Source organism: Protobothrops mucrosquamatus, unplaced genomic scaffold (assembly GCF_001527695.2).
Source record: "Protobothrops mucrosquamatus isolate PMUCROS unplaced genomic scaffold, P.Mucros_1.0 scaffold21, whole genome shotgun sequence".
Lineage (NCBI taxonomy): Eukaryota > Metazoa > Chordata > Lepidosauria > Squamata > Viperidae > Protobothrops > Protobothrops mucrosquamatus.
In genome coordinates this window covers 867089-881316 of record NW_015386406.1, presented here as the reverse complement: position 1 = coordinate 881316, position 14228 = coordinate 867089, and the positions used below count along the sequence as shown (strand labels likewise).

Here is a 14228-nt window from a genome sequence, read left to right as displayed (position 1 = left end):
GCATTATTGGATGACTGTAATCATGTCCTCATAGATTTCTGCAAGCGTGGTAAATGTTTTCCTCTTCAGGTGGACACATTTGTAAATCCACTGCGTAACTCTATGAGAAATGTTTCAAATGCTGTCAAGTCCATCCCTGACAGCTTCACAGAGGGGATGACAAAAATGTCAGACAACATGGGCAAAATATCAGAAAGATTGGGACAAGATATAAAGCAATCATTTTTCAAGGTAAGAATGTACATATAAAACAACAGAGTTTGTACTGTTTTAGATTACTTTGATTAAATAAATAAGAACAGAACAGGCGAAAAGTTCAATATGTTAACTATTGGTAAAACACTGGTATTGGAGGGCTGAAAATATAGTAAATTACCCCGAGAAAAAGCAGACCTGAAGATCAAAGCTGTTTTTTAATTTATTCTAAAATAGAAGATGCAACTGGGAAATCTATTAAGAAATTCAGAAGGAATCTTCTGTAGGCACATAATGGTCTACCATATTTATCTTAATTTTTGAGTTGTCTGATGTCATGTATTATACCTGAGTTCATACATTAAATGATTATTAAATAAAAATGCTAGCTTATTAATAATAGAAAACACTAATTTAGGTTTTATCATTATTATCATTTCTTAATAATGCAAGTAAATACTAAATTAATGTTCGCTACCCTAATAACCTATCTTTTTTCTTTAAAAGAATTAGTTATATATGTATGTTCTGCTTTCATTTAGAAGCCCAGTATCTTTTTAAAAAATATTAAAATTAAAAATCTTTGAATAGCAGAAAATTACCTGAAAAAATGAATTTGTATTAATAAAATTATGTTTTTATTAACTACTTAATCAGTCTGAGTTTACAGGTTAAGAAAAAATAGAGAAGAAAGCAGAGAGAAAATGGAAAAAGAATTACTGTTTTTAGTAGTGTGTATTTCTGGCCAATTCTGCTATCCATCTCTCATTCTTCATCTCAAATATCAGGATACCAAATCCTCAGAGTCTTGGGGTTTTAGCTGCAGCCCTTGAATATCTGATATGTCTGTAAGGAAACCATCCTCATTGGTAATTTATTTTACATTAGTGAGATAGTTTTCATCAGTAGTCATCTCTTCTTAGATGACCAGTACAAAACATTATTAATGCAGTTGTACCTGAAGGGGGAATTGTATTTATTGCTTGTATTCTATTCCCCTTGTTGCATAATAACATCTCTGCCATAGCTGCTTAGCCTAGTTTCTGGGGTAGCAGTGGAATATCCTAAACTAGTGACATTGAGAATTTCAAATTGCCTGTGCTAGGCAAGGCTTATGGAGGAGCTGAGAAGCTTAGACTGTCATGACAACCATGGACCCAACCCAACTTATTGAGAGTCTGATGTATCTAAGTGATCCAGGCTAAATGGACAGATGCAATTTGGAAGTGGAGGATATCAAGCATAGCCCATTGTCATGGACACATCACTCTGTGGTTGCTATTTGCGATGTGACTTCTTCCATTATGAAAAAGAATGTTGGTATTCCCCCAACATAAATAAATAACATATCCATAAATAATATGGATAAAGAGCTTTGAGAGTTCCCTCAGGATGTGGTAGCCAGTTTGGTCAAAGCTGTCCAATGGAATAAGGAAGTGATTATGGTACTGGACCCCAGATCCAGTTACATCTTGTGTGGCAATTACAACAATTCCTGAATTGGGGGGCCCTTGCTTACAGTCAACCTATACCCTACTCCTCTTCAGTTTGGATTACTCTACATAGGGTTACCTTGAAAAGCTTTCAGCAACTACATTGACTACTCAGACAATAATAAATAACTCCAATGCTTCATGTTCTGGTACAGATCAGGTACTGGTTGTCTAATTGTTAAGGCCCTGCATACATAGTGATCTGAGGAATGCCGTATCTTATATTTATCTGCCCATCCAGACAGGTCAAGTAGGGTCAGCTTCTTCATGGCCTATCTGCACAAGAAAGCCATTTGACAAGTGGGCATTTTTCCATGACTGTTCCTATATCTGAATTTTTTCCTCAAGGAAACTGGTTTGCATTTCCACTCTGGTTTTAACTGGAGAGCAGTTAAACCTGATTAACTCCCGGCATGGAGCATGCTGTGACTGAAGTATGGAATTTGGCAATCACATATCTTTTTTGGAGCATAATTTTGATTTGATATATGGTTTATTTCATTTGTAAGTTTGTTATTTTTGAGGATAAATATATTTTTGGTTTGGCGATTATTTTTAGCTATCCAGTGCCATTGGGAGCAGATAGCATACAGATTAATTAAATAATATCTATTGCTTTGGAGCAACATACATACCTTCAAAGCAACTAGTGAACTACATATGAGGAGCAGATACTTTTTTGTGCAAAAATCTCATTTCGATCAAGTTGGGTGGCAAATAAATGTAATAAATAAATAATTCTCAGACTTTCCAGATTATAAGCATTGCTAATTACATTTTTCTTAATCCTAGTTATAATAGCTTTTGAGTTAAGTTGAAACTTTTTAATGTTTTATAAACATTTTAATTATTTAAAACAATTTTTGTGCTACATATAGATAACATATATAATATGTAGATATTTTATGTATGTGTCTGCAAACATACAAGTAGATATATACAATTATTATAATATGATTTCTAAATTTGTTTGGTATTTTATAATTGCTCTGTTTAGAAATTTGCTTATGTTTGATACCCCAAATGAATTTTAGTGAGACTTTGATTATGTAGGTGAATTGTGTTATAAGTTGTTTAAATAGAACTATTGCATAAAAACTCCTTGATTCTGATCCAAAATGTAATTTTAGACTTGGATATTATGGAGGCTTCTACTTCGCACGCTTTGCAATTTTTTCACATTTTTTGTTACAGTATAAGAGTGGTACACATTATCAACTCTGCAAATTCTATTAAAGTGTCCAAAGCCCTGGGTGTATTTCAAACCTCCTTTTCTGCTATAACATATTCTCATGTAACATGTCTTTGTGGAACTTCATATCCTTAAATAATGGAATGTTCTCTGTATTCAATACCTGAGTTGTATAGTTCAGTGTAGAAATAGATGGTTTAGGCCTGATTTTTGACAGGATAGATATACACAATTCAGATATACACCAACATTTCTGGATGGGATAAATATCTGAAGCAATTTGTTTTCTTTCATTTTTCCCAGTAGCCTTGCTTTCATCAATCGTTTACCTATCCCTGAATAAAATATACTTATACCATTTGGCCTTGTCATTGCTAACCTACCTCTGCTCTGCACATATGAATGCATCTTTCTTTTTAAATATTATTTAAATATTTGAATAAATAAATTTAAATGACCAAATAAAAAAGGAGAGAGCTAGTAATTTCAATTGAATATATTTTCTTGTTATATTGACTAAAGATAACATTTGTAAATTCACAAATACAGGTTTCATTAACTATACACGTTACATTTGTATAAGTCAAAAACTATGGGATAAACTGCACTAAAATGAAAACATATTAAGTAATTGATCACAATATTACATTATACCTTGATTTAAATTATAAAACCATTGTATAGTGTCATTTATGCTATATGAGATTGTATTTTATAAATTCAATTCTATTTGTTCTATATGCTGCTATACATTAATAAGTATAAAAATGTGGATGTTTATTATCTGACTATAGAGAATCATAAAGTATTTGAAATTGTGATTTCTTTTAACTTTGATTTAAATACTTCACATATAAGAAAGAGTTCTTTGTGTCTCTCTCTGTGTGTGTGTGTGTGTATGTGTGTGTGTGTGTTATAAAATACGATTTTGAATTACGTTTTGTTACCCTGTATTTGTAAATGATTCTGTCTTTTATAACATGTTTTCCCTGTCTGGAATATTTAGGAGCCTCCTTTAATGCAGAAGACATATGTTGATCCTAAACACTGTAGGGTTTCAGCACACCTAGATGATAATGTGAGTTAATTATTTGATTAATTCAACAGAATTAATGAATTGCAAAATAGCAGATTGTATTGTCTTTTTCTTTATTGAAATATATCCAAACTTTCATTAGAATCTAAGTATTTTATCAATTCTTATTGTGCATAAACAATGTTGGGTTTTTTTAACTTCAAATCCCTATGTCTTATATTGGACTCTTAGAAAATTTCTTTCAGTTGTCAAAGCTGTCCATCTTAGCAAAGCAGTTTCTTCACAAAGACAAACTCTGAATGTATGAGCATTGTGTCCTAGATCAAAACATAATAAGATATAAAAACAAAAAATAAGCAAAATAAATGTTTTGTATTTCAGAACTTTGGTAAAAAAGGAACATTCAATTTCAAATAATTATTGTCTATTGATAAAGTCAAAAAAAATAATATTACAAAGAATTTATTCAGGTAATACTTAATACAGAGTCCCTTATTGAATTGGGCAACTATAGAAATTGAATAAATCTAAATAAATAAATAAATATACCAATTTATTGTTTATTTTGAAGTTAAGGATACTTCCAGTTTGGTCCTCTACGTCCTTCAAGGTTAAGGAATAATTATAGTTATAGTTAATATATATAGATAATGTGGATTATTTCATTTGTTAGCTAATTATTTGGCATGCAGGTAAAAATTTATGACAAACCCTAACCCTTTAATCAGTGGGGGAAATGCTTAAATTTTTAGCCTGTGATTCTTTCTACAAATAATAATAATAATAATAATAATAATAATAATAATAATAATAATAATAATAATAATAATAATAATAATAATAATAATAATAATAATAATAATAAAAAGTTGGAAGGGACCTTGGAGGTCATCTAGTCCAACCCCCTGCTCAGACAGGAAACCCTACACCATTTCGGACAGATGGCTGTCCAGTCTCTTCTTAAAAACTTCCAGTGTTGGAACATTCTTTGGAATATTCTTCTTCTTCTATAACACAAGCCTTGGTTGTGTTTTCTAAAACAAAACAGATCCTTGAGTCAGGTGTAAAATCCACAAAAAACCGTGCAAGAATCAAAGGTTTAGGCCTCTGTGATAGGCATGCAGAACTGATTGAGCATTTCTTTTGATTTTGACTTGCGTGATTATACAAAAGAAGCATTTTCAGGTTGTTTATAATCTTATCAGCAGTTGATGATTTCTGTATCACTTCTAAGATACTTTAGCCAATAGAATATTTAAGTTTGTGATCCCATACTTTACCAAATTCCAACTATATGAAATCAATTGAAAAGACATTTTATCTTTAATGAGAATACAAATCCACAAGATTATCAGTGGTTATGGATATATTTGTCATGGTTCAGATGTCTGCACCTGTTCTATACTTCACTTTTTTTTACTTGCCACATCAAAGCGTTCCAGTTGGTATTTCTGTTTACTTACTATGACTGTGACATTGCCAAATTTCCTTATTTCTTCTCAGAAGTTTTATATGTTTATGCATGTTGTTGTTTCTAATATTCTAGATTTATTTATATACATTATTTAAATTAATTTTCAACTCTGTAATTTTCAGTGTTCTGGGCTCATTATTGGTATATTCCCTAATTTATGGTATACTGATCTAATATGGTCTAATATGATATACCATATTATAATGGTAATGGAATAATGGTATACCATATTGTGCATATTGATTGGTGCTTACTGTATTGGATTTGTATTATAGCATTTCACAATCCATTGTGCATTGAATGATTCAGAAAATGCTTTTTAGATTTATAAAAATGATACGTAAAGGGGCATCAGAATGCTAGCAAACATTTATCTGAAATTTCTAACATTTCTAAAACATTTTGATACTGCAAATTCAGTGTGTAATATGCCACAGTACTGTGCTCTTTAAAGATGATGGGCAAAGTAATTAATTCCACTAGATAAATGCAAATCCATGGAATACTCAGGGAAGTTTTTTAACTCCCTCATTTAATTTCAAGATATATTTTGAATTGTATTGTATTGTATTTTATTAGTTTTTCAGAAAACATACTGGTAAAAATATAAGTGAACTATTAATAAATGTAAAATTGTTCACATAATAGCTATCATTTATCTTTCTTTTGCTAGTATTCTGCCACAGTAGTATTACAATATCATAGGAAATTTCAGAAATAAAATATGTGAAAATTTTCTGCTCTTTGTGTCATTGTCTGCTAGATCAAGTAGGGATTATTTCTGTTTGCAAGAATAATAAATATTACTGGACTAATCCAATATAGTTGCTTGAACACAAGAATTCTAGTATTAATAAATATTTTAACAAACAAGCAATTTAATGTTGTTTAAGCTAGATAATATGCCTTTAACAATAAGCACTCCATTATATTTTATTAGGTAGAAGACAATGTACCTCTTAAAATAATGCTGCTACTCATGGATGAAATATTCGATCTGAAGGAGAGAAATCAGTGGCTACGACGGAATATCAAAAATCTGCTTCAGCAGCTTATTAGAGCAATGCATGGATATACAATAAATAAGTACTGTCTTTCATTGCCTCATTCTTAAAAACCTGTGTATTATATGGAAAAGATACAAAAAAATTATGCTTCTGCTTTTAAACATTAATTATTTGAAAATGGTTATATTGTGAATTAGGGAATGAATATGATATGAATATATGACTGCTTTTCTCATATTGCTGGGTCTGCATAGAATAGATGAGGAAGGATGTGCCTGTCTGATTGAGTACCCTGCTCTTTCATAATTGTTTCATCAGGCTCCATAATTCACATCAGCAGTGTTTGCAGTGGGAAGCTTTAAAAAGTCAATATGGCAAGATAATCAAGCTTTACTTTTTGTCCATATAATACCAATACAATGCACAAGTGTAGAGATTCACTATGCTTGATGCTTTTGATGCCCCTATCTACCATTGATGCAGATACTTTACATACTCTTTTTTTTACTTAGTTAGTATACCATTATTTCCTAATGGTCTTCTAATAATATCAACATAAAATAACATCTCAAAAGGATACTAAATACATATATAAAAATTGACAAGAAAAAATGAGGAAATAAAAAAGTCACACACCTGCAAACCCCTACCTTCAGTAATACCACTGAAGAAGAACAAGTAGTAGTTCTTATAAGGAAAGGTGAAGGTGACCAAATATCTGCCGGGAGGAAATTCCAAAAGGTAGAGAAGCTTCTAAAAAATCTGCTTTTAAAGATCTATCAGATGATATAGGACCTGGAGAAAGTTAATAATATTTTATCTGTTTGGACATGCAGATGAATATAGAAAAAAGGTGCTCCATCAGATAATGATGTCTAGAGCCATAGGACTTTAAAGGACTTCTAATTGTGCCCAGAAACCAACTGGCAAACAGTGCAATTCCCAAAGCACTGAGGATACCCAAAGGTATTAGGATTCAATCAGTCAATTATAATAGAGCTGGAAGGATCTTGGAAGTCTTCACGTCCTTCTGCTCAAGCAGGAGTCCCTATATACTTTCAGATAAGTGGCTGTCCAGTCTCTTCTTAAAAACCTTGAATGATGAAGCATCCACAAGGTCTGAAGGCAACCTGTTCCGCTGACTAATTGACCTTTCTGTTAGGAGGTTTTTCCTTAATTCCAGGTTGCTTCTTTCCTTGATTGATCTTCATCAATCACTACCTGAGTGCTGCATTTTATAGCAGCTGTACCTCATAAAACCTCTTAAAGAGCAGCTCCCTGTAAAGCATATTATGATATTCTAAAAAAATATTCTGACTTATTATGTTCCAGTCTTCTTTTAATCTAACTAAAATAGCAATTTGTGTCACATCTTCATAACTTTCTGGTTGCACTTAGATGGGGAAATCTGGACTGCAATTATCATTAAATTAAATTTCATCATAAGTATCAAGATTAGCTGTTTCTGATTCTCAGGAATTGTATGACATTATTAATAGCCATAAAGACTTCATAGGAGATTTCTGTATTCTGGAAGTATATGTTTTCAGTCAGCATATTTGCAAAAAATTTAAAAATACTCTAGCAATTATATCAGCAATAAATTTGTTACCTAGAAAGGGTATGCATTTGACAAAGATAAATATAAATGGAGCATATCCCCTTCTGTTCTCTTCTTTTCACTATTGTTGTATTTTTGTTTCTTTATTAGAAGTATTTTAATTATTGTGAAGTGGGTTGGATTCATTTATAGTTGACCTTAGTGGTGTTCTTGTGATTTTAGTGGGACCCAGGTTTAAGTAATTTAGTTTGGATACAAATAAATGAACGAAAACACTTGTTTTACAAAAATATAATTCAGGAATTTTATTTGTTTCAGAAAAATAGTTGATCATGTTGATTGGATGACATCTCCTGAGCAAGTAGCAGATGCAGTTAAACGGTTTAGGTAGGTCTTTAAAGGAGGGACAGATTCCCTTAAAATTAATTTTAGTACTTACAAGATAATTTTTTCTTCATTAGAGCTTACTAAGGCTTAGGATATTATTAACCTTTTACAAAAAGACTAATACTTTGTAGAAAGCAACTGATTTGTAAATAGATACAAAAAGAAAAGATGTAAAAATCCTTTGCAATAAAAAAATCAAGTTTTTGCTTCTGATTAAATGAAATAGCTGTAAAATCATTCCTCATTTGGTAAGTACCTTGATTAGCAACATTCACAAATATAGTAATTTAAAAATCATTTTCTGATCATTGTATGCATTTATCACTAAATTTCTGGTGCTTGAGAATAAAATCCTTCAGTTGAAATTGATAATAAAAATCTGGTCAGTTTCAGGCAATAGCAACAGTTGATAAGAGAGTTCTATCAGTTAAAGTCACAGAGATGAGCTTGTTAATTTGCAGTTTGTTTTTTAGAGAAGCACTATGCTGCTGGAAAAGGCAACTCAGGTAGAGCTAGCTTGTTTAAGTAATTCATCGTTCTGTGAGAAGGCAGGCAAAAAAGGAAATGTCATGCACGGGATACTATAGGGCAGTGATGGCAAACCTTTTAGAGACGGAGTGCCCAAACTGCAACCGAAAACCCACTTATGTATTGTCGGGTGCCGGTTGGGCGTAGCCCATTGGGTGGGTGTGGCCAATTGGGCGGCCGTGGCCCATGTGGGCATGGCTGCAGTGGTAACGGCAGACTGGGTGGGACTAAAAAGTTCAATCAATCAGTTCCAACTTTGCGAGATCTTTTTTTTCCACGTGAGAAGTTAAAATTGATTGATTAATTGAACCTCTTTTTTTTTGCACACGGCGGTGGAGACCTAAAGCAAAAAGATTTTATAAAACCCAGCTGAAGGTGTAGGACTGGGGCAACGGCGCACGTGCCCACAGAGAGGTTTGCCACCATGGCTATAGGGCAGAGCTTTATCTGAATGAGATGGCAACAAGTATGTTCTTTGCAGTTTCTTTCTTACAGTCATGTGTTCACTTAACAACCAGTCATTGGAAAGAAACATATTCATTAAATGAGGAGAGAATGTATCTAATTTTGTATGTATCACCTAGCTAAGTTTTACTGATTGAGCTTAATATCCCCCAATTTCATTGGGCTACACTTTGCAAGCTGTTTTTTGCAAGGTGTATGGAACACAGTCACATGTATAATGTCATTGATGCCAAAGCCAGTACAAATTCAATAAATCACTCAAAAGCAGAGTCTGATAATGCACATACATTTATCAAGAAAAAAAATCACTCAAGTGCTGTGCTTTTATTTTATGCAAATCTGTCATAGGCAAGATGTTTTTGGTAATAGCACTATTTTTAGATATTGTAATTCTAAAATAATAGTCATTTTAATAAGTAGATTTGTCTCCTTCTAGAGATGCCTTTTGGCCAAATGGCATTTTAGCTGAAACTGTTCCCCACAGAGATAATGCAATCAGAATGCGAACACGAATTGCTGCAAAAACAAAACTGCTGGGAGTAATGCCTGGTACGTGGAATATATTAAACTAATTACTTTTTGAACTGAAATAGGAAATATAGCAAATGTAGTAACTAAATACAGTCTTGTTTTCTCTCCATATAAATGTTTTATAAACAAGTTGAGAAATAATACTTATATAAAAAAGTGATATTGCTTGAATACATTTAATTTTTTATGGAATCCATTTTAAATGGTATTTTTCATAATTTATAATCATACGTTCATTCAATTAATATATATGTGAAAAATGAAGATAAAGCTTCCATTGAAGTTTGTTTTGTGGTTTGTCTAGATGAGTTGAAGCATATCCTTGGTGCTGAGACAACAAGAAAAGGCATTCTCCGAGTCTTTGAAATGTTCCAGCATACTCAACTAAATAAGAGAATGGTATATGTTTTTCTGGAGGGCTTCTTGGAAACCTTATTTTCAGAGTACGGATTCCACGATCTCTTCAAAAACTTGCATTCACGTTCAAAGCAAATGCAGATATATAAACATAAACTACAATCTACACAATCATCTTATTTACAGAAAAGGTGACACTTCCTACTATAAAATTGGTGTCCATTTGCCCCAAGACCTGGGCATATTCTCTGGGGCTTGAAACTCATGTTGTTATTCTCACACCAATCTTTTAGAATCTTATATTAGATCATTAATACATACATAAGAAATGTGGTTCTTCTCATTTTTCATCACTATTGCAACCATTATCATGAACTGGATTCATGTGTTTTAAATGATTCGTGTATCTTTGTGTAACATTGAGAAGAATACTAGTCTGTTGTGAGAATCTCTGTCTTTTCCGAATCTTATAGATTGTGATTGCCAACAATGAAAAATGCTATATTGGGTCCATTAATTAAAGTAAAGCTCAACTTCTAGGGTAGAAATAGAGGACTTGACTACTTTGCTTGGAACTAGGAGATTGTGCAATGTGAGAATCAGGTGTGAGTTGTTTTGTATTATGAGTACCTCCTAGCTCTGCAGAAGTTGGACTGGCATGATGAGAAGTCTAGTGGACAAGTGGTTATAAAAAAAATCTCTGCTCTCAAATTATATTTCCAAATAAATTAAATATCTGGAAAACTTTTATGAACTTATTAAGAAAGACTTTGTTCACATTTTACTATTCAATGGAATAGGGTAGAAATAAAAAAAGAAATAAACATAGGTTTAAGGGTCTTGATACATTCTTCAATTTAGTCTTTCAAGGCTACATATAACTTTTAAAAGACAAGGCTCAAAACAATATTTAAAATTAAATCAAGTTAGTACATTTATTTCCTTGTTAATAATCTGGGAGATTGGAAGAGAGGCAAATAAAAGCACTATGTTCTTGACATTAAGAGTTTCTTTGAAAAAAATTGCCCTATTTGACCTTAAAGAAATCACTCTGATACATTCACTTCAGCTGATAAATTACTAAAATGAATTGTTACTAATATGAAAGTCTTATGAACTTTCCTAAACAGTCATCTGCAAACAATAGCAACTTCCTGAATATACCATAGTGTATATATGATTATCATAGCTTTTAATATTTTTTGCATAATATAAATTTCAATAAATCTTTTCTACATGGAATACCTCATCTGTTTTCTTTACTTCCACCACAATGTCTAATTATGAATGAAGTAATAATTATTTGGACTTGAATTTACATCTTTTTTTGTTATTTTTCTTCAAGAATCCCCGAGACTACCAAGGAAATACAGTTTATTTGTTTCAACTTCAAATAATATATTATGTAGTCTATTTGAAAAGTAGTTTAAATCCCTAATAGCCAAACTATAATATCCTTTACTACTCTGATATTAAACATTTTCATTAAAAATATTTGGTTTTCATTAACATGATTTCTTTTGAAGACATGTTTGACTTTTGAGTGTAAATACTACTGTATTTGCAGAGATCTTGTAACTGAAGTTGCTATTTACATTCAGGAGAAAATAATATGCAACTTCAAAATAAATGAAAGGTGAAAGGAGCAGCATTGCTTCAACAATTTGAAGCTTGCTTAGTACTGGTCAAACTGAAAAAAAATACATGTTCATTGTAAGAAGCATGTGCTCAATTGCAATTGTGGCTTTTTAAAAAAAAAATTATTACAGATTTGTATACTATATGTGTAATACCTTTTAGTGATAGCAGGACAGTTTAAGATAAAATACATGAAATATTGTTTCCCTGTCTATCATGCCCCATCTTTCTAAATATAAATGACAATTGACCTTAAAAGTTTTCATACAAATATTCTTTTATACATTTCTGATTCTTGATTGTCTCTTTTTCCCATTTCTTAATGAAAAGATAAAAATAGTTTGGCTATACAAATTATAATGAGATTTAGATATATAAATGTTTCTATTTTTTAAAAAAATCAAAATTATTTTACATAGAAAAATAGGACATCAGTACTGCTATGGTTAAACTTGGTCCTAGCATTCTGGTGCTCTTTGCATTTTAAATGAAAGAATATTGGGTCCTTTGAATTGCTCCTGCAGTTTAAACCTGCATCCTCTCAACAGGTCTATTTGACCTCTTAATGTCCTTGTGTTCCAGGCAGTTGATTTTTAAAGTGGTATGCAGCCAGAATCTACATAGACCATCAGACAAAGGAAACCCAGTGGGAAACAAATTAGAACTTGCCTTCGATTTCTTACTTGAATTAATTAACTTGAATTAATCCTTGTAGATTACCCAGATCTAAAATGCAAATGGACAAATCGCAGTCAGGAAAATAGAATATATCTCTTATCCATGAATATCATTTCTAGATTTTAGGTTTATTTTCAGTAGTTGATTTTAGAAATTTATTTCATAAAACATTTGCATTAAGGAAACATAATATGCCTTTTATGTTAATAGTCACTATACTATAGCATTTTGTCATCTGTATTTAGTTTCAAAATGAGCCCACGGGGAGGAAGCATGTTGTATACATTGCCCTAATAAATTATTATGGTACATTGACATTACATGAACTGTAGCCCATCATTGTATACCACACAATTTAGGTTATTGCTGCACATAATTATCCACATACATCCCAGCCTGAGAATGATATGACTAGCCTCTGAAAATAAATGTGCCATTGTCCAACAAATATACTTATTTAGCCTTAATTTAAGAAAATGGATGGTAAGGTTCAATATTTCATATAGTTCATCCTCAAGCTTCTGCCTCTGGTGTTGCTACAAATAAACAATTTTAATACTATCAGAAAGTGTAATAATTTTAAAAAATAAAATATGAACTCCGCTCTCAATTCTAACTTCAGTGCAATATTTTCATGTAATGCATGTGTATTTGAATAATTGTAAAAACATTTTTAAGGTTTTGAGAACAAGGGTAAACTATATTAACTAACAATGTATAATATTCAGTTATTGCTGCTGTGTTGGCTTATCTAAGGACTTGTTTTAAAAGTCTGGTTTGTCACTTTGAAAATCTTTTCTATGCTCAAAAGAGCATAGATTTTTCAAGGAGCAAAATCTAAAGAGCACATCAACCTGTAGAAGATATATAAGTGACATGTGCATAAAATTGTATAGTATGTGTCAATTGCGTGCCTAATGATTCTATCAATATGCTTTTCTTTAACAAAGAATGGGGAAAAATGAAATGTCATAGTCTCTCTTGTTCTGAACAGCTGAAAACTCTAATTTTTTATTTGGAGTTCCCATTATGTTTGTCCAATGAATGAGCTTGGAAAAAGTACACTAATAAAACATTAAAAAGAAATATGTGCATTCGACCTATTTATTTGCCTTGTATAATAAATTTACTATATATAAAGGAACAACAATGTATTTGAAATAACAGTTAAATTCTACCTCATAATAAGAGATTTTGATTCCTGCTAAAAGAACAAATTGTGGTTTAGCTATATTTAGAAATCATTTATTTTGGCAAATGTAGTAATTATGATAGTAATTTAGAACAAACATATTGTACACAAGCTTATGTGGACCTCTAGTTCAATCACACTTGCTATAAATAGTGGTCGGCTTGAAATGCATTATCTTCTGAACGACAAGCAAAGAACTTTTAGTTGTTTTTTTCTCTTAAGCTTTGTTTTTCACAGTGGTGGGTTTGAGTGCTAGGACTCTTCCTCTGCTTGGTATCTATAAACATTCCAGCTATTTCAGATTCACCTTACAGCCGACAATGAGTCATTGGACCTCAGTAAGGCATTTGATAAAGTAGATCACAACCTACTACTTGAAAGTGGGTTAGTCAGCATCACCACCAGATGGATCCGTACCTGGCTGACCGGCCGTACTCAGCGTGTGGTCCTCAATGGAACTGCATCTACATGGAGGGAAATATGTAGTGGGGTGC

At 31.8% G+C, this 14228-nt stretch overlaps 1 protein-coding gene across 1 annotated transcript in view; it reads left to right on the top strand.

Annotated features, from left to right (window-relative positions):
• The window catches only part of SNX13 (sorting nexin 13), a 77477-nt gene extending 63860 nt beyond the window's left edge, over positions 1 to 13617 (top strand). The window contains exons 21-26 of the mRNA XM_029283113.1: positions 70 to 231; positions 3887 to 3958; positions 6331 to 6476; positions 8277 to 8345; positions 9775 to 9887; positions 10174 to 13617. Of these exons, the coding sequence (XP_029138946.1) occupies positions 70 to 231; positions 3887 to 3958; positions 6331 to 6476; positions 8277 to 8345; positions 9775 to 9887; positions 10174 to 10421 (810 nt within the window). The 3' untranslated portion in view covers positions 10422 to 13617. The remainder of the gene's footprint in view (positions 1 to 69; positions 232 to 3886; positions 3959 to 6330; positions 6477 to 8276; positions 8346 to 9774; positions 9888 to 10173) is intronic.
• The last annotated feature ends 611 nt before the right edge of the window (positions 13618 to 14228 follow it).